This window comes from Trachurus japonicus, chromosome 10 (genome assembly GCF_045865225.1).
Source record: "Trachurus japonicus isolate A0001 chromosome 10, Traja_1.0".
Classification (NCBI taxonomy): domain Eukaryota; kingdom Metazoa; phylum Chordata; class Actinopteri; order Carangiformes; family Carangidae; genus Trachurus; species Trachurus japonicus.
Window position 1 is genome coordinate 24444145 of NC_140916.1, and position 21333 is coordinate 24465477.

The window sequence follows — 21333 nt, forward strand, 5'->3', positions numbered from 1 at the left end:
GAATCATTTGACTGCAGCACAATGTAACAGTGTGTTGTGAGACCCCTCCCCCCCTCCCCCCTCCCAAAAAAAAAAAAGTATCATCACGTCTACCTTCTCTTTTCCGCCTGCTCGTCTGTGCGTGCAGTTTGCGTGTCTGTGTGTACCTGCGTCTGACTGCTGTATGTGTGTGTGTGTGTGTGTGTGTGTGTGGGAGGAGATGGAGAAAGACATAAAAGAGAGGAGAGTGAGAGAAGGTGGTGGTGGTGGTGGTGGTGGGGGGTGCATGAGATTGACCCCCTCCCCACCCCCACCCCCCTACTTTCTTGAGTCCCTCAGGACAGGAGGCTTGGAGAGCCAGATCAGATTTCTGATCTCGACCGTTTCCTGCAGCATATGAAAACAAGTGGTCTAAATTGCCTTGTGTGATAACCAGGAAGTGGCTACACTTTTGCCATCAGCCATCTTTCTCCATGCAACTCTGCATGTGTCTCCAGACGGCGGCTTTGTGAGAGACAATCACAAGCCGCGCGACGCTTTTATTGATTCTAAATGCACGCGACAGCATGTGAGGGCTTTCGCTCGCTTACTACTTTTGAGTGAGTGCATGTGGGTGAATTTGTGCGTGTCTGTATTTTATGTGTAATTTGAGTCCCCCCCCCCCCTGCACATAGCTCACTGTCAGGACACAGCAAACTGCATGTATTACACAGACTAAGGAGGATGGGTTTGAGTAATGAGCTTTTCCTTGTCCTAATTAGCTGAACATGAGAGGGATGCACACACACACCCACACATATACACAGACACATACACACACACACACACACACATACACCAACCAACAGAAATAGGCCAGGGCCCATCTCCCCAACCCACTTTGAGGAAAATGATAAGATTTCTATTGTAATTTAGCAGAGCTGCTCGTGTCTTTGCCCCCTCTTTACACCTACAGAGACACCGCCGACGTGAGAGGAACATTCATCTTGATCTGGACGGTGAAGCAGTGATCACGTTGGGCGTGTTTTGTCTTACCTGCACATGATCTCATGGGTCAACAGCACCCGACACATCTCTGGGTTTTTATCCTGGCCCTCATAGACAATCGCCTGAAGATGGAAGAAAATAACAGAAAATTCAGATGATTTATATTTTTTATGTGGCACGCTGGAAGGAGGGGAAAAAAAAAAATCAACCGCGATGCAGGCGCAAATAAAAAGTGTATGTGTGTGTGTGTGTGTGTGTGTGTGTGTGTGTGTGTGTCTTTCATCTGGGAGCAGTGTTGTCAATCTGGCAAATGTGTGTATCGTGGGAATCCAGTCCTCCTGAACAGGAACGCTCTGTTCTGACAGAGACAGTAACAGAGAAATTGTTTGTGTGTGTGTGTGTGTGTGTGTGCGTATGTGCCCATGCGTGCGTGTGTTCTCCCGCGTGTGCATTTGTGTTTGTGTGTGCACGTGTGTTTATATGCAGTGTACAGTGAGCAGTTGGACTGCCAGACTGGAGTATAGTGCACCATCTGGTCCATACAGCACAGCGTCCAAAAATCTAGTCTGGTTACCCCTCCAACCCCACTCAACATGCTCTCCAGGGCTGTGATCACCCTGCACGCACACGCACGCACACACACACACACACACACACACACACACACACACTGATAAACATGCAAACACACACATCCACACATCCATGTGCACATCATCCCCTCCTACTCCTTTCATTCTAAGGCAAACTCTCTTCAAGCCTAATGGCACTAGAGGCAGAATTGGCAAAACAAAAGACCTGATATCAAAACAGCATTGAGGAGGCTTATTTTCTTCGTTATCTAATTCATCCTAACGGAGAATTCCCTCAGTGTGCGCCAGCTCACATGTGCTGCTCTGTATTTCTTTGTGTGATTGAATTGGCCATAACACACTCTGGGATAGTTTGTTCTGTTTCACATTGAGGAAATGAGGGTCAAGGTCCTCAAAGAGTGAGCTGGCATGCATCACTGTCTTTCCCAAACACTAACACAACTGCTCCCGCACCTCACTGGGATATTCACACACTGCACGTGCACAATCACACAGCCTCACACGCCGCACATACACACCTATGCTGCCTGATTCTTGTAAAAACACACACACACACGCACACACACACACACACACACACACACACCATCCCCACTTACTGGCTGCTGTGCAGAGGCAGAGTATGAGGACACATGTCCTCTACTTTTCTGGGCCTCTGTAAATGTATTCCACAGGTAAGACAGGTCGTTTATCAAGGAGGCTGTGCTGTGCTGAAGTTGAGGGTCTCAGACACAGGCATGCAGCCGGGCGAGGGGGGGAGGCAATAGGAGGAGGGGGGCGGTTTGGCGGCTGGAGGTGGGGGCGACATTCAGACCGACACAACAACCACCAAACTAATGCAGAGTTTTAATTCTGTGTCTCTACCTGTTTAGTCATGGAGTCAATGAGGCGAACGTATAAGTCCTGCTCTGTCCTGATCCCTGCAGAGAGAGAGAGAGAGAGAGAGAAATGGTTAAAATGGGACTCTCACAGATTTCATGTCACATCTGAGGGGATATTTCACATCACAAGTTTTATTCATTTTGACTTCCCCTGTGATGCAGTATGAGAAAACTGAATGAGTTCAAACTCTTACTAACGACTTTCAGTATCTGTTGCTGTCAGTCGGCTCAGAAGTAGAAAGTTAAATTCACTGTCTTTACCCTGTTGATTTCACCTCTCTAACTTACTGGCGAAAATATTCTATAATAATAAAGAAAATTTCTAATTTAAAATATATGTAATTTATTTGAATCACAGCACCAAGACTAAAAATTAAAAGTGAAGAGGGGGAATGAAAAGCATTTTATTTTAGCTGCTTTTGGTTGTGCACTGCTGCCAAAATAGTCTGACAGAGAAGATATGTTACTGTAGCATGCATATGTAGTAGCATAATAATAATAATTAAAAAAAAAAATAATAGTAATAACAATAATAACCATAATTATAATAATGTTATTCTGTTCAAAGGAAAGTTTAAATATCAATATTTACCTATTTTAAACAAATAAATCTGATCCTTCACGATAACAGTTTAGTTAAATAAATAAAAGTCAAAGATAAACCATCTGAGCCTGTAAATCGTTTGTTTCCCGAGTTTCCTCACTTTGCTTTGGCGTATCGTTCACTCACTGCTTTTGTTACTGCTCCATAAAAATTATGGAATCCAAACTCACCGTTACTGTAGAGCAGCTGAAGTCTATAATGGATCCCATTGTTGGTCTTTTCCCCCGTCGTTTCCTATGAAAATTAAACCAAACAGACCCGGTCAGAGCGAGCAAACCCTCTCCTCCTGGGACTGGTACTGCGCCTCCTCATACTGGGTATTTTTAACAATTCTAACATGTTGTGTTCCTCCAACTGTGAATAGACTGAAATCACTTCTATCACTCACAAGCAGAGTGGGGGAACGAAAAGCTTCTGCAACTTGAACAACTTCTCCTTGTGCTATTTGACGAAATGTGTTCTGCTAAAGCGACGTCTTAATAATTTGCCATTTTGGAAAATAAAAAACGCTTTTTTGACTAAATAAACCTATTTACAACTTAATTAATATTTACTGGAAAATGAAAAATGTTGCCACAGACATTTATCAAATAAATATATTTAATTAAATAATGATGTGTGTCTTTGTATTAGAATCTCTTAACACTGACCAACAGAGAGGCGTTTGGATGGAATTATTAATGAACAAGCCGATACTGGGCTGAAAGCTGATGAATAAAACAAACACGTAAAAGCTGTTAACTCCACTTGCAAACAGATCAATATTACAGTTGATCGACGTATCAAACACTAATATTGATGGGTGTTTTGCAAAAAAAAAAAAAAAAAAACCTTGACTGACAGAACCTGCAGGAACAGGCTTCACACGCTGTGCTGAACTGTCATAAAAAATAAGAGTCAGTACTGTAACTGGCAACTGGGTATAAAAGTTTCTTTTTATGCACTTGATTTACACCGTGGTGCAAATGAGTCTAAATTGGATTTGGAAGGTTTTGTAATTAGGAAGAAAAGCAAAAATAATTTGAAGTGTGTAAAGTCTTTCAGGAAACCACAGGTAAAAATCACATCAGGGAAGCCTCCAGGACCATGATCCCTGCTGAGTGCGTCTGGCCACTTTGTTAACACACGTCTGGTAATTTATCACCGTGACATAACAGGCCAGAATAATGTGTCAGTCATCAGCCCACGCACCGCGGGTATTTGTGCAATATAAGTGTATTTCTACCGATTTATTATAAAGTGTCATGTGGGGGGGGGGGGATATTCTGGCAGAAAGTTCCCAAACTCACCTTTTCCTTCTCTACAAAGTCAACGAAGGTGGTTCTCTCTATCTCCACCGGCTGACCCTGTCTGTCGTATAAAGCCAGGACGAAGTGGAAGAAGTTGGACTTTCGGAGGTTGGAGGGCGGCTGCTTCTCGAAGTGTGCCCGAGCAAGACCCACTCCGCTGCGGACACAAGCACAAAGCAGCAGCGCCCATAACGACGGCGATTAAAATTAAATAAAGTCAATAATTTAGAAGAAAAACAAAAATGCAAACATAAGAGAAAGAGCTGCTTTTAAAATCCAAGCTCGTTCATGTTTGAACCACTTGCCCATGATAAAAAACCGTAGCTACTTATAATTTAATTCAAACCTCTCTCTACAGCGCACGAACTCTCTACTGCTTAATCAGCAACAATTAAACACATCTGATCAAATATTAAGCTATGCGCCTAAATCTGTTACATACACTAATTTTTTAATGAAAGCATAATTTTGACAGATCAATTCGTGTCACTACTGGGCCTGCAGTCGATAAAAGTCTGATTATTTTATTCTTAACCTTATTAACTTATATATAATAAAAAGTTAATAATTTTATTTCATTTTGGAAGAAAAAACGCTGCTATATTCAACCTAGAAAAAAATATTTCTACCTGCAGCCAATGAAAAGTAACTGAGTCGACTTGATCACAGCCAAGAAAGAAAAAAAAAGAAAGAGAGACAAGCGCTGAGAAGCCTTTCAGCTCACTTTCCACACAGCAAAGTTAACCTAAGCTCATATTTAAAGCCTGAGAGCCTAAAGTGCTTTGAGACAGCGGTGCTTCCCGTCCAGAAATGTGTTAACCCACTTTAAGCCTCATACACCATTCAATCATATTAGACTTTGAACTAAAAAAAAAAAAGAAAGAAAGAAAAAAAACTTATAAAGCCAGCGGGGAACAGAGGTTATCCAACAACTCTACGTCCTCTGGGACCGCACGCTGCCCCAAGTGATGCAGCTTTAGCTCCGTCTTTAACACCGCAGATTGTTAACGTGCTCTCTCTCCCCCCTGGTCTCCACGCCCCGGTGTCAGCGCAGCGACAAGGCCGCCTCGGGCTCACCTCTGGGCGGCTGTGTTGGCGTCCAGCACCCCGGCGCCCTGCATCCATGTCCGAACTGCGTTCATCCCGGCCACCATGGGCTCTTCTTTCATACTACTCCCACTCCTCTGGATGCTCTCGTGGATGCCAAACATCAAAACGCACCTTCACACTGTCGCTATCTCTCTCTCACTCTCTCTCCTCTCTCTCTCTCTATCCTCCTCTCCTCGGGCTCCCTCCTTTTTTTCTCTCCTCCTGCCTCCCCTCCGCTTGCGTCTGTTTGATCGCGCTGTCAGAGGAGCAAAGTGGCGTGGTCTATTTCACTTGGCGTTTAGTTGCGCGTGTGTTTCTCAAAGTAAACAAAAGATGCGACATGTGGAAGGAAAAGGGGAGCTGTCAGCATCCAGGGTTAGCTGCACCTCATGTCAGCGACTCCACAAGAAAAAGAAAAAAAAAACACACACACCGACAGAGGGGGAAGAAGCAGCAGCTATGAAGATGAACAACGTGAGCGCGATGAAAGGGGAAGCGCAGGATGAGAGGCTGCACTGAGTTTGGCGACAGTCCCCCGGATCAAGGTGCAGCTGACAAAAAAACACAAGCAAAATGTCAGTTGTTGTTTTTTTTTTGTAACAAACAGTCCACGGTGCGAGAGAAAGCCAGGAGATGAAACACGCTTCAACCCTCCTTTTCGCTCCGCTGCTTTATTTACAAAGTCCTCTCCTCTGCCCTGCTCAGATGAATGAAACGGAAGATTACGCGCAATTAAGAGGCAGTCCTGGGCAGCGGCGGCTCCGCTCCTCGTCAGCTCCTGCTCGGGTGATTTGCGCTCTTTTCTTCCCTGAGGAATCACTTTGGACCATCTCTGGGATGCCAAACAGGAGAGAACTAGTAGGTGAGGGAGGCGTGGTCTACGTGGCGAACAGGAACGCCCCCAAAACACAGTTAATAACACGGACAATCACTTGTCCACCAACCCGACCAGCACGCTGCCCGCCTGCCTGCTGTCCCCGCCTCGTCCCACGCAGCGTCCCGCCCCAGCCACTTAGAAGCTGCGTGTGCGTGTGTGTGTGTGTGTGTGTGTGTGTGTGTGCGTGCGTGTTGATGTGTGTGTGTGTCTTTTTGTGCATGCGTTTAGAGTTTACAATGAATGTATTCTTGACTATCAAACATCAGCGGAGTTGGTTTAATCCAGCCAGACTTGCCCACAGAGACTTAAGTGCAGAGTGGAGAGGAGACCCGGGCAGGTTGTTGTTGGTGCTGCATCTATGAATGTGGCCACATCTGTCTGCAGAACCAGACGAAAGAGAATCCGACAACTTTTTTCTAAAACTGTTCATCAAATAAAACACATTTCCCCTCATTATTATGAGGCAAAAAAGAAAGAAAAAAAAACGCGCAACAGCTCAGAGACAGGGGAGAATATTTTGAGTAACAGCTGCACCACTTGTGTGCAGATCTCACTGTTTACTCGTGCGTATTGGTAATTCTGAAATTAATTCAAACTCATCACAATAACATCCATATTTTAATTTCCCCACATTGCAAATGTGCGGTTTTTTTTTCTTTTTCCTTGTATGAACCACCTTTCAAGAACCACAAAACTGACTTGATTTTAAAGGACAAAGCGGAATATAAATGTTGTATTTTCTCATAAGAGCTGAATCAACTGTGTGGAGCGGTCCAAGTGTTCATTCAGAGTATCAACTCTGGCAGATTATAAGCTTAAGAAAAGTTTCAGCTCACCAAAAAGCCTGGCAGACGCTGCGCACATTTTTCTGTTACAGCCCGATGGTTTGAAATTAGCTTTGATTAGATGCATTACATAAATCTTGCGGGACTAAGTGTTGAATCCAACATAAATATGAGGATTACAGCTAAACTGTGTTCTGTCCCGCTGTCCAAAAAATGTGCAATCACTCAAAAATAACAAGACAAACAAACAAACAAAAAGTGTACAATTTTTTTCCCCATGGTTGCTCACAACAGCATGAAACAAGCGGGTTGACATGCATGAGAACCGTCTCTGAGTCCATCTTGCAGAGGATGTTGCAGCAGCTCTCATCGGTCCTGGTTTCCCCCCTTATCATTATGAAGTAATTTCTGAATTGTCAAATTGAATTGTCTAGGGGCCATCTGTTCAAGAAGTCCTGTTTAGTTAATTATAATGAAATGGAAAGAATGAGAGTCGTCTATTTTTTTTTTTTTATCAGGAGGCTTTGAAAATTAAGATTTCGATCAAGATTTCTTAAACTGAATCCTCTTGACACGTTCACACTGTCGGGATTACACGTTGGTGAAAGTGCACAAATAAAAGCCTCATAAATGTTTTAAAAATCCAGACTAAATTTACACAATTTGGTGTCAGGCTGTAGATTTTTATTGGTTGTTGTAATAATCTAACACATCTCTTACTTTTGTGTAATTTATATTTATATTATTTATATCATATCCTCACCCACTGTTCTGCCTGTATAGCCACAGCTAGAGAGAGTCTGATAAATGAGTTAAACGGTCAAGGTTAGACACCAAACCCCCGCAATCGTCTCATCATTGTCTAAATCTGTTTATTTATGTCTCATGCTGTGGGAGGAGAAATGTGAGAACCCACGTGAGTTCACGATACAATAAATAGTGATAAATAAAAGCAACGTGAGATAAAATGTCTCTCATACTCGCACTGCCTCAGGTTTACCCTCCACAAATACACACACACACACACACGCGCGCGCGCACAGACACACACACATGCATACACACACGCGCACACACACGTTCAGAGTTATCCTTCAGCACATTTGTTTGATTGTGGCCGGGTCTCTCGCCATGATCTGTCTGCCTTGGTCGGCATGCGGACCAGCGCGAACACCCGAGGCCCCTGGGGGTGGCATATATTTATATCCCCCGAGCTCCAACACACACGCTGTTATAGCCCGAATATCAGTGCCTCACTATCCAAAAACAGAGATGTCAGTTGGAGCCCGATGATCCAGACATGTTAATACTGTCATTTACTAACTCTGTGGAAGCCAGACATAAACGTTTGCAAAATATATCCTTGGCTATTACGCACAGGCAGGAATGCAATGTATCTAAAAAAGTCTGTGTGTATGTGTGTGTGTGCGCAGCCTATACGTGTGTAGTCTATACTCTTATGTTCAAGTGTCCACATGTGGGAAGGCTATTAAAAATCCGCTGTGTTATAACTCTATTAGACATTTTGAAGTGAGTGATCAGAAAGGCGCTGCAGTCCGCCTCCTGCACAACCACCAGATGTTCTCGTAAATCAAAAGGTTGAGCTGATGATAATAATGGCCCGATTGAATTGAAGACTCTTAAAAATGACTAGTTGTTAAAAAAAAAAAAAAAAAAAAAAAAAATCAGGCATATGCTTATGAGAATGGGCCTTATGTCTAACAATATGCTCTCTAGTCGACATAAAAGGAGACAAATATAGATGTTAACTATTTAAATATGTAGACAAGATACCAGCAGTGTGTGATTTCTTTGATATCCACATAAAAGGACAACGTTATGGTGAGTGTGTATTGGCTATTTAAACAGCTTTTAAAACATGCAAGAAAATATTTCACTGCTACACAGAGAGAAAATACAGAATTGAAAATAAAACCAGGACAAAATAAATAGCTATTCTTATCTGTAAAGAAAACAAACAAACAAAGTGTTTAACTTCCTATTGATGACCTCTCCCATTAACTTTAGGTCACTGGAGGATCCATCAAGCACAAAACGGTCCGGTCACAGTTCCTGGTGCAATGTTGCCATCTAGTGGCCTTAAAGAGACATTGCATGACAAAACACAGCGTTAACTTCCACTCATGAGGTTGGTTGCATTCTCAAATGTAGCACTTGCATAGTAAGCAGCATGCAGATAAATGCCATCTGTCCAAATTGCTGTTTCTCTGTGCCCATTAATTAACGTGGTCAACAAATGTGAACAAGGTCAATGAGACTGTAGATTCATGAGAAGAACAAGTTGGGAATGTAATTGGTCTTGTAGGCAACATCAGAAGGTGGACCATCAGAATAAATCATGTGCGTCCAAATTAACCCCTGAGCTACCGGCTTGCATCAGATCTTTGAGTATTAAATGAGATTTACAAGAATTTACTATTTAGCATGTAGAGTGATGGGAGGGCGTTTTTAGGGGAGAAGTATCACATTCAGTGAAGGCCGAGGTTGATTGTCTTATTTCAAACTGGCTAAAACACAAAAGCTTTTTAAAATTAGATATCTTAAAGCAGAAGTAAGCGATCCGGTCGTTTTGGCTAACTTCTTGTCAGCAGATGGAGTTAGCAGTCCCCGCCCTCGTCCCTACGTCACCACATTCACGCGCATCCTTTGGCTGCACACATAGAGAGGACTGCCCCTTTATGCCGTTCTCTCTCCTCATTGGATAAAGGTTGTAGGATACAAGGAAAGTTTTCTCCTCGGCTTACAGCAGAGCAGAGTGACTGACAGACCCGTGTTTCAGACCAAACACTCTATATAAGTGATTGCCGTCGGAAGATATAACTATTTAAGACTTATATTAACATAAATATTCCGCTTACTTCTGCTTTAATTACAACAAATTGTAATGTTCCTAATGAACAATATTTGTTTTTTAAGACTGATTGGTGCCTCAGTTCGACTGATTTAACTTTTATTTGACTAATGACCCTTCAGCATGAAATAGTGTCTAGTTGCAATTCCTTGTCACCATTGGCATTTATTTTGCGATCGGTTTAGCCGAAAACACATTTTTGCTGTTAACATCTTAATAAAATATACTACTAACCCATTTTTAGAGGCCTGACACAGTCTTTCAAGGATCTAAAAAATGACATTAGTATTTATTCTTACTAAATGTATATTCAGTAGGCTGTTCTATAACTTACTGGATACTCGGTGACATGACTGGGTAAAAGTGTCTAAAAATTCTTTATTGCGTTTGTTAAGTGGACTTAAAATTTTGTCAACTGTCAGAGCAGAGGCAGCACGCCTCTTCTTTCGCATCATGTGACATTTAGGCCCTGCCTCATCAAACTTTGGAGCTTTATTGCCAAGATTACTGTTTAAAGTCCCCCTCCCGCGACCCTTTTTGGTCATTTTAAAAGCAGCTCATTAGCAATGCACATTAGCAATGCACCTCTGGAGGGTGGGCGGAGACTGTGCTGCTCTGCACCCGCCCAGCCACCTCCTCGCACCCCACCCCCCCGCTTGCTGACAGCTGGACATTGTACAATTACAGATTTAGCGCGTTTAGCGTAAAACTCCACACTGGGATTCGATCCGATCCCAGACTGGAACATAGTCCTTGCTCACAGTGCAAGCTGCTCTACCAGGTGAGCTATACCTGTTATACCTTGACAGCTACACCGAGCTGCCAAGCCTTTCACCTCTGAGCCAGATGCAGAGCGGGGCGGGAGCTTGTAGCACTAGTGCCCTCCCCTGGAGCTGTGACACGTCCGCTCCAGTCTCCCTGAAACTGCTAGTTTGCGTCTGCCATTGGTTCACAGCAACAAGAAAGCAGAAAAACTCAGAAATGCAATTTTGCACTTCCTTTTCTGCTGATATGTGCTCTAACACAAGAAAAATGCCACAGTAACACGTGAAAAGCACGAAAAACACGATTTTCATGGGAGGGGGTCTTTAACCCTTTTCGGCGAGAGGAGATCAGTATGTCAAAGGCATCATCAGGAATCACATCACCACTGACAATTCCAATGTGTAAAACAATTTGACATTCGACCCATTGACCAGAGATACGGTGTGTTGTTTCAGTGAAACTATGCGGCTCATGTGAGACATGTTGAATGTACTTAATTGTTCCAGACTGTGTATAAAAAGAGTGATACTCGAGCAAAGGTCATAGGTGACTCACCTAAACTCATTGTACAATCAAGTATCAAAATCACATCTACCCCTACACTACTGCTGGGTGGTCGCTTGTTTTAGGATAGGCCCATTAAACATACAGTACTATAAACTAGAAAAGATCATTCAATTGATAGTTTCAGTGATATTTCAAGCAAAGGTACCATTGAATATCCAATGTTAGGATTTGATACATGAACATAAAATTAACTGATATTTCAGTTTTGAACGATTTATCAGATAAAACAAGCACATGTGAACATGTGAATTTGTGCTCTGGGAAATCGGAATAGAAAACTTTCATTATTTTTTGACAACTCAAAGACAAAACCATTAGTTAATCTACAAAAAAAATGTTGTTAGCCCTATTGTAAAGCTGTCAAGAGACATATTGTCTACTGTATTTAATATCAGAGATCAACAAACAGATGCATTTATTTTAACAATAGATTAAAACATGTAATTTTGGGGGGCACTGTATTGCTCACTGGGTTGAGCAGGCACCCAATATACAGAGGCTAGTCCTGGCTGCAGCTGGCCCCGGTTTTGCCCCCCAGCAGCCCTTTGCTGTGTGTCGTTCCCCCTCTTTGTCTCCCCATTTCTTGTCTCTCTCTGACTGTCCTATCAATTGAAGGCATAAAAGCCCCAAAAAATACTTTTTTAAAAAAGGAGATCATTTTGGGATTTTTGCTGTCAACAGAGCAGGGCAGAATAACAGCTTTTACAATAGCTCACATTGTTCAGGTTGTATAGGGGAAAATGGAAATACAAAAGTAGAAGCATTTCCCAAAAATGTGTCAAGTGCCCCCTGTAATATCACGAAACAACTAAAAATCAAAGGTCAGCGGTGTAAAGTTTAACATATGCCGTATGTTGTCCCTGAAAGTGCTTACATCACTTTACCTCTTCTGCTTTTTATGACAGGGAAGTGAAGAGAAGGTTAACCACAATCTCCTGACCAGCCCAGTTACAGACGAATACTGGGAAGAGTGGTGATTGCTATTATGTATATGTCTAGTAGTTTATTTGGGCTTTTCTTACATGTCACATGGAATTTTGGTAATAAACCTATTAATGTGCTTTACGAACAACCATACTGGGATTTCACACCGTCTGGATCTGCTTTTCTTTTTTCTGTCATAAGTTACCATTGAATATAGCTGATTCAGTGTCTTTCCAAAGCAGTTATCATGTTTTTGTTTTTGCGACTACAAAAGGCACACGATTAAAATTTTAACACAGTTTACATGGTTATTAATATGAACAACATCTCTACAGATGTTGTTCATATTAATAACCATGTAAACATTGTTGTAAGAGATTCAAATTTAGGCCATAAAGCAACACTTCTCATCTTATTAATGTCCAATATATTAACTTAATTACATAACACACATGATTGCATAATTACTTACATTTAAAATTTAAATTTAAATTATTTTACAATCTACCCTGACCTGTGAGAAGATTTTTTGTTGACTTTTGTTCAGTCAAGGTAAAAAGTGTAAATCAAGTCCAGCACTACAAGTGTAGCAGTAGCACCCTGGTGAATATTGTCACTTAACTACTTAACTAGTTAATGGAATAATGCAAGGGCATTTAATAAAAAACAATTCTTCTGTTCCATAAAAATGTGCTCATATTATCATGTTATGTTTTTCTGATGAAACTCTGCTCACTTTGAACTACTAAACCAACTCATGTCTAACATTGTGAACACAACCTGACATCACTTTTTTTCCCAAGGGTCACAAGCCAACAGTCTTAAAAACCCATAGTTACTAAAACTAGGTACAACGCCAATACCTGACAGTTACAAATAATAAATATACATGAATAAAAATTCTTAGGTTAAGAAACACTCATACTTCCGCCACTGTAAGAAGAGCAGGTGACTGGTAGTAAAGTTGAAAGTAGTGTAGTGACTAGTGTTAACTAATAGCAGGAGACACACACATCAGTCCCTTTTGTGGTCTAGAGGTCAATGTTTCCATGTTAGCATTTAACCATCAATATTGTGTGGGTGAACTTCCCCTTATAAGGATGTTTGAAATAAAGTATATTGAGGAACTGCGTCTGAGCTCAGTTTTTATATTACGGTGTGTTTAGGGAGTCATACTACTCTATACCATTTCCTCATTAACATCGGTATGTAGGTTGCAATTGAATTTTTTGAATGAAGAATTGTTGCTGTTCATCGCGGTAATCTTTTTAATGCCGTAAAGCAGATACAGGTTGGGTGTCTCAAAATTTTGATTTGGAAGAACATCTATTTTTATTTTTTTTATTTATTTAATTAAAAGGGACAATACACATTAATGAACATTCGTACGTGTGCACAAATGTAAATGCGTCAGAGTTAGCAACTTGCTAATTTGCATCCGTAGTCCCTTGGCAGGTAACACACAAACACACAAAATTATCCACCTGAACATTTTTGCTTTAATATCTTGAATTATCTTATGTTCTTCATGGTGTTTTCTTAGCCTAAAAGTTGAGGGATATGTCAGAGGTCAGTCACCATTTGGATAGGAACTTCATTTGTGATTAAGTAACAGTTTATAGTTAAATGGAATAAATATAAATAAATTCAGATGTTACAAGAGAAAGGGCACACGCATACATTTACAGCAAGATGTTTAGATTATAGGTGTCTAGTAGTAGTGTGGAATGTACCCTGAGAAATGTGTTCCTTGTCATCTACCCGTCTCGCAAGTGACAGAGGAAAAACCATCAACGGCCTACCGTTGTATCGTTGTATAGGTGTCAGTTCAAAGCTAAACCACTGTCCCATGATTTGATGGAGAGTGAAAGAGGAGAGTTTCCAATAAAAGCCACACTTTCACCTAACTAGTTTGGGAAAAGCCATAAAACCTTGAGTAGGGTGATGACATTTAAACTTATCATCTGTTGGTGAAATAGAAACAACTATTGAGGTTTCTGTTCTCTATAAGCCACAAGGCTGATTTCTACAGTATACGTATATCACAGGATTGGGTTTTCTTGCCGCTGTTGAAAAGGATGTAAAAGATCTGGCACAAAAAGTTCATCCAAGGTGTTCATGGACACACTTCAGTCAATTCCGTGAATCACATGTTTGAATTATGGCCAGGACAAGGATTAAAGGACAACCTGGGGCTATATTTCCTAGTATTTTAGGTCTAAAAGAATGAATCTGCAGATTTTCTATGTGATGTCTCCTTGTTATGCAGTTCTGTCTGTCCCCGCATCGCCACAGCAGTGTATGATGGGAGCAGACCGATCACTGTTTAGGTTGTTAACATCCCACAAAACCACAATTTTTTCCCACAGTCAACGTCAGATGGCTATTCAAACATACTGAGGGGTTTGTTTACTTCAAAAAAGCTGACACGTTTGTAAACGGAGCTGTAATACAAAGTCTTGCGAAATCCCTTCTCTTGCGTGAGAGTCAAGTTGACCATCTCAGTATGTTTACAGGTCATCTGAAGCTCTCCCGTTTGTTTTATTAACAAAGGAATATCAACGTTTTGTAGCAGTGAGAGTAAGTCTGGCAATTGTTTATTCTGCCTATACACATATGGCTACATTCACACTGCAGTTACGAGTGACCTGAATCCGATTTTTTCGCTCATATGTGACCCATATCTGATTTGCTTTTGACAGTGTGAACAGCACAAGCTGCATTGAATCTGACATTTTCAAATCAGAATTAGGCCACTTTTAAATGTGGTACTGAATTGGATACGTATAGGATTTTCTTGAATGCGGCTGCAATCTGAACAGCCAGGTCGCATTTACATAATGCGACTTTGACGTCATTCCGACCCACGCTGCACTGTTTTGTAAATGAATGACAAATAAAGTTGATTGAAAAAAAAGTGTGCCACAGGTGGGAGCTAGGAACAGAATCAAAACATGAACATCAAAGTAGGGTTGATAGCATAGTGAGATGCTACTCTAGCAAGCGGTAGACCAGAGTTCGAATCAGATATGATTTTTTTTTTTTAGCATTAAGCCATAAAGTCCTACAATACCGGTTGCCATTGCCATGTTTGCTTCCATAAACACCATTGTGGCGTGATGTCATCAATGATCAACTGCGCATGCGGGTCACTTCAGGAGCGTGAGCTGTTCACACAGCAATCCGTAGACAGGCCACATTTAAAGACGTAATGTGAACAGCCAAACAAAAAATCGGATTTGAGCAATAAATCAGAATTGTGCATTAAAACCTGCAGTGTGAACGTAGCCATAGTGAGCCGTCAACTTGACTCTTGCAGGAGACTTTGTATTACAGCTCCGTTTACAAACACGTCGGCTTTCTGGACGTAAACAAACCACTGGTACTGTATGTTTGAATAGCTATCTGACGTTGTCTGGGAAAAAAATTGCGTAAGATCGGTCTGCTCCCATTATATGCTGCTGTGATGATGCAGGGACAGATACAACTACTGCAAAACAGGAGCAATTACAAAGAAAATCTTCAGATTCCGCCTTTTAGACCTAGGAAACTATAGCCCCAGGTTGAATTTGCCCGGAACTGTCCTTTAAAGCAAAAGTAAGCGATCCAGTCGTTTTGGCTAACTTCTTGTCAGCCGATGGAGTTAGCAGCCCCCGCCCTCGTCATGGATCTATTGGTCCTCATCCCTACGTCACCACATTCACGCGCATCCCTTGGCTGCACACACAGCCCTTCATGCCGTTCTCGCTCCTCATTGGATAAAGGTTGTAGGATACAAGGAAGTATACAAGAAGTTTTCTCCTCGGCTTACAGCAGAGCAGAGTGACTGACAGACCCGTGTTTCGGACCAAACACTCTATGTAAGCGATTGCTGTCGGAAGATATAACTATTTAAGACTTATATTAACACAAACATTCCGCTTACTTCTGTTTTAAGGTAAATCTGAGTGTGCACAAGAGACAAAAAGACTGGTGGTCAAATTTCACTTCATTTCTTTATTAATCAATAAGAATCGTTTTACATTAAAAACTAAATAGAGCTATATAACAAAATATAAATAAATACTACACTTCTTCCGATGAGATGGGGTGACTTGATTTTTTTTACTGAGGTTTGTTCTTTTTGTTCCTCTTGTTCTTCTTGTCTCTCCTCAATCTGTACCGAAACAAAATAAGAAATTAGTCTCGAATAACTCAAATTAATCACACTCCAAATAAGCAAGACAAAGGCATATACACTGTATACAGTATATAGCAGAAGTTACAACCTTCAGGCATGTTGTTGCAAAGGCTGTTTTATCTCATTAATTCATCTTTATTTTCAATGAGAATCTCTGACTATTAAAACCACATAGCACCACCACAGGGAGCACAGAAAATTGTGGAGACCAAGACAATGAGAAAGAGAGGACAGGTACAGAAAGCTGAAACACTAAGACTACAAGAAACAAAAGACAACATGGCAGAAGGAGAGTCACAGACTGGCAAAGGCAAGGTCACCCAAAGTTATACCTAGAAAAAGAAGGGTGGTCAATGTCTCATGATACACCACTAGTTGGCACTCACCTGAAGTGGCTCCACTCGCTCCACTGTGAGTTACAAAGAGCATCCTTAGCTCGGACACAGACAGCTTTGGCCTTGCGCTTGACTTCAAACTGACAATTGTCAGTCAAGTTCTAAGAAAAATATATTATATATAAGCCATTCATCATGTTATTCAATATTTATCGTTCTCGTGGTTTTCTGTGTGTGCAGTTCAGAATTTCCCTCTATTAGATTGAGGTGTTTCAAATAAGTTTTGCGTTACAATTAAGAAGTAGATTCCTCTTACCTTTGTCGCCTTTGAGTCAGTGCATGGGTTGTCACACCTTTTGCATCCCCGCCTTAGCTGTGCAATCTGGAAAGTGAGGGGGAAGTAGGAGTAGGGACTGCTCCAGGAGCTCGGGTAACTCCACTCTATCGTCGATGCATTGACTATACTGATCCTCACCTTGTCAGGTTTCACTATCAAAGATTAAAGCAAACAATGCGATTGGAAAGAAAACCAGAAACACAAAAACAAAGAAATTGACAAAGAAAGAGAATCCGTCTCCCAGAGATGTCTCACCTATTTCTGCCAAGTAGAAGTGTTTAGTGTAGCTTTCCACCAGGAAGTGATCAGTCTTCACATAGACAGTGATGTAGATCTGCTGGCTCTCCTCAGCGAAGGGGCAGTGCTGCTCGTCCAGGCAGGAGATGGCGTGTCCACTGGCATCTACTGAACAGCTGAAGTTACTCTGACCTGTGGAACATCTCCAACGCTGGACACTGGTGTCAAAAGAACACTGGGTCTCATTTTCATCAGAAAAACTGCAAGTAGAAAAACAAACAAACAATCAATATACTTTGATTCAAAGAACATACTGATTTTGTAGTTTCGTCTTTGAATTAAAGTCCCCCTCCCGCGACCCTTTTTGGTCATTTCAAAACCAGCTCATTAGCAATGCACATTAGCAATGCACCTCTGGAGGGTGGGCGGAGACTGCGCTGCTCTGCCTCCTCACCACCTCCTCACCGGTTGCTGACAGCTGGACATTGTACAATTACATATTCAGCGCATTTAGCGTAAAACTCCACACTGGGATTCGAACCCAGACTGGAACATAGTCCTTGCTCATGGTGCAAGCTGCTCTACCAGGTGAGCTATACCTGTTACACCTTGACAGCTACACCGAACTGCCAAGCCTTTCACCTTTGAGCCAGATGCAGAGCGGGGCGGGAGCTTGTAGCACTAGTGCCCTCCCCTGGAGCTGTGACACGTCAGCTCCAGTCTCCCTGAAACTGCCAGTTTGCGTCTGCCATTGGTTCACAGCAATTTGAAGGCAGAAAAACTCAGAAATGCAATTTTGCACTTCCTTTTCTGCTGATATGTGCTCTAACACAAGAAAAATGCCACAGGAACACGTGAAAAGCACGAAAAACACGATTTTCATGGGAGGGGGTCTTTAAAGAACGACAACAACTTCTCAAGGGCAAATAGGTGAAGGAAAATATACTGATAAAAGTAAAACCTGAAAACAATATCACTAAAAAACATTTCAAGCTGAATTATTTTTATGTATCTAATCTCAAGATATGAACATGACCTTCAGAAAATATAAAAAGTACTTTGTTATGGTTCCTTTCTTGAGGAGGTATTTATGGATGTGGCTGTGTAGTCTCAGCTCTGACATGAGTCTGAACATTGTGTTATTACTGGAGAGGGAGGCAGGAAACATTTCAGTGGTTCGTGAACGTACCGCCAAGCTTTGATAAATGCGACTCTGCCAACGCGACTTCTGTGCCAGGTCCAAGTGCAGTGGAACTCTCCGTTGTAATTTTGAGCAGAGCACTTCAAATAATCTTCTAATGACATAAGTAACATAAAGATGCAGAAAGAGATGCAAAAAAATAAACAAAAGGTGATCAGTCAGATGAAACAGTTACAAATATTCTTAATTAATGATATTAGTGATTGCTTTAACATGACAGTGTGACAGACATCCCTAAACTGAACTGTACCTTCGTCATTTCTCACAAGAATCTTCCTGCTCTTGGTTTCGTCCTCTTGGACCAGGACCTCAGTGTGATTGACGAGTGATCCGTCCTTGTTGTGGCAGGTGTAGTTGCCCCCACCCAAGCTTTCCACCAGCTGCACTAGGTATGTGTTCCCTGTCTGTGCTTCCTCAACTCCGTTCTTCTTCCAAATGATATCTTCTCCCTTGTCTTCTCTCCCCATTACTTCCTCTGCCGACTCTAAGCAGCTCAGCGGTTGCTGAGCGTCAGAATCAGTCACCTCTACAACCAGGACTAGCAGAGGACACACACACAAACATTAAAAGACGGTCACAGTACCTAAATATTATTTGAACTTGGGGTGGATTCCCATAGAGATCAAACATACCATTGGGGACCAGAGTCCAGTAGCTCCTGGGATTTTGGCAGCTGACTTGTACGATGGCAGAAGCGATGATGCTTAAAATGAGAAACTTCATCTGAATGACAGCAAGAAGACGGGGAGGGAGACAGTGGTGAGGTGGTGACAGGGACAGGAGCAGTGGACAGCAGAGAAAAAAAGAAGAAAAATAAATTTCAGCGTTGAACTCCAAGTAGGAGTTCAGGACAAAAAGTTGAAAATGTGCTGCTGTAAAGTGTCAATACTATAATCTGAGTTCATAGCCTACATTCAAAAACATCTAGGTAGATGTTGTCAAAGTGATACTAAATTAACAAATAAAGCAAAACATATAGACAAACGCATGTGATATTAGTCATAACATAGCTATACCATAACAAAAAAACTAAATATTAATACTAATTATGATTATCTACCTGTAAAATACAGTAAATCCAGAGGAAACATTTTTTATGACACTTCATTTCCACCAGTTATCCTTTAAATAGCACAATAAAATGGCTGATGTCTGAATGAGACATAGCTGTAAATTAATTTCACTAAATAAACACACATTGTTAATTTCCTGGATTTACCTCACAGCTTTACTTTAAAGAGTGATAAACAAATTCAAACTCATATCTTACCTTGTCAACGACATCCAAAATCAGTGGCGGTTCTCGGGTTTCTCTCTGACTTTTATGCACAGTAGCACAACTGACACATTTCAGAGCCAAATTTCCCCACATGGCCCGGAATAGAAAAGCCCAGAGGGACTTCGCTTTCGCGTCCGGGTGTCCACATGCGCAGAGGTAGCCTATTCAGTCACCCTTTTACTCACTTCCACTTGTGAGCAGCGTGGATTAATGCGCTAATCCCTTTATTATGCCCCTGCCCCTGCCCCTGACGAACCACATAATATAGTAGGGGCATTTGTGCCTGTTGTTTCGTTGCTGCCAGGGCTGTAACCTACCTGTTTGTTTATTTTCGGGCTGGTGTGGTGCTTCCTATTTCACTTTCAGAGTCATTGTTTCTGTGGCACCTGTAAACCCTGGTTGCGACCACTCGTTTAATATCAAACCTACTGAAATTTCTCAGTGACTCTTTGAGCTGTCCCCATTACACAGGGTGTTTTTTACTTGTATTGCATTTACATTTCTCACATGACAACAACGACAAAACACCAGTAGCCTATCAACATCTGTACCTATTCTTAGACCTCCATTGGAAAAAAAAAACAAAAACGTGTTGCCACTCTATGTTTTGGGTTACCTACACTAAATTACGTGCAGTATATGATTTAGCCAATATAATGACACGAGACACAGAAAATGCGTTGTTTTTCTACCATGCTACGTCTTAGTTTGAGAGGAGAAATCATTCATTCATCGTATAAAAGAGCCAGGGCTACATACTTTGTTCAGTTGGGTGTCTTCTGGCAAAACTGGAGCTTCCCAAGGAAAGTTTCAGCGTCATCCCGGTGGATTCAGCGGGCCTCTAAGTGGGTAAACAGTTCAACTTCCGTCCAAATCTTCAGAATAAAATAAAAAAAGAATAAAAGTTTCTCTTAAACGTAATTTAAAAACATTGTGAAACTATAGGCTACCATTTTTGTATCACTTCTAAGAGCTATATATATACGTATATACGTAGATTTGAATCGTGTTTTTTTTTTTTTTTTTTTTTTTAACAGAAGCAGGATATCAAACTGTTTATTGATATGCCCCATCTGGCCCCATCTTCATCATTAGTAGCCTATGTCTGTTGTTTTTGTACAAGCAGGTTTGTTTTTGTCCCGTTGGCTTTAGTGCTATGGGCTAGGCCTACCTACTGTAAATCATTAACACTTGTGGTATTTTGGTGGTGTTTTCTGTTTCCCTGTTTGTATTCTCAGCAATTCCCCCAAACAAATTCTCCATCCAGGTTTTTACCTTCTGTTGCTGATGATGAGCAACAGGTAGGTGGCAATGCTATGTGTACACAAAAAAACAAAAACAAAAAAGGTGAGGCTGGGAGATTTTTTTATATGACAGAAGGGTTGTGGAATGGCTGTGGAGATTTCATTTCCCAGCATCAAGTTAATTCCATGACTGGGGCCATATTGATTTTTAATTTCTGTTTCTGTGTCAGCTCTTTCTGATTGTTCTGATTCCTGGGATGTTATTAGCTTGAATGAGTAAGGACTTTCTTTTTCGATACTCTTCATTA

At 41.4% G+C, this 21333-nt stretch overlaps 2 protein-coding genes across 7 annotated transcripts in view; both read right to left on the bottom strand.

Moving 5' to 3' along the window:
• The window catches only part of LOC146980107 (transcription factor COE1-like), a 53912-nt gene extending 47501 nt beyond the window's left edge, over nt 1-6411 (bottom strand). For 2 of the 6 annotated variants that reach the window (XM_085788316.1, XM_085788314.1), the window contains exons 1-5: nt 5411-6384; nt 4334-4490; nt 3215-3278; nt 2424-2479; nt 1015-1088 (exon numbers count right to left, since the gene is read on the bottom strand). In XM_085788316.1, the coding sequence (XP_085644442.1) occupies nt 1015-1088; nt 2424-2479; nt 3215-3278; nt 4334-4490; nt 5411-5544 (485 nt within the window). In that variant the 5' untranslated portion in view covers nt 5545-6384. Of the gene's footprint in view, nt 1-1014; nt 1089-2423; nt 2480-3214; nt 3279-4333; nt 4491-5410 lie in introns of all 6 variants that reach the window. The other 4 variants (XM_085788317.1, XM_085788318.1, XM_085788319.1 and 1 more) reach the window with 4 other exon arrangements.
• A 9756-nt stretch (nt 6412-16167) lies between these two features.
• On the bottom strand, nt 16168-20632 carry il12ba (interleukin 12Ba). The gene is made up of 8 exons (XM_085788327.1): nt 20541-20632; nt 19135-19225; nt 18753-19040; nt 18491-18596; nt 17320-17561; nt 17044-17216; nt 16779-16888; nt 16168-16368 (listed from the first exon to the last, which is right to left on the bottom strand). Exons 2-8 carry the CDS (start codon nt 19223-19225, stop codon nt 16317-16319), a joined length of 1062 nt encoding a protein of 353 aa, XP_085644453.1. The 5' UTR covers nt 20541-20632; the 3' UTR covers nt 16168-16316.
• Nucleotides 20633-21333: the final 701 nt, after the last annotated feature.

Coding starts and splice junctions, on each gene's coding strand:
- il12ba (XM_085788327.1), bottom strand. CDS start 19,225: ATGAAGTTTCTCATTTTAAGCATCATCGCTTCTGCCATCGTACAAGTC. Junction 17,217..17,319: donor CTTCTACTTGGCAGAAATAG/GTGAGACATCTC, acceptor AATCTTTGATAG/TGAAACCTGACAAGGTGAGG. Junction 16,889..17,043: donor CTGACTCAAAGGCGACAAAG/GTAAGAGGAATC, acceptor TATTTTTCTTAG/AACTTGACTGACAATTGTCA.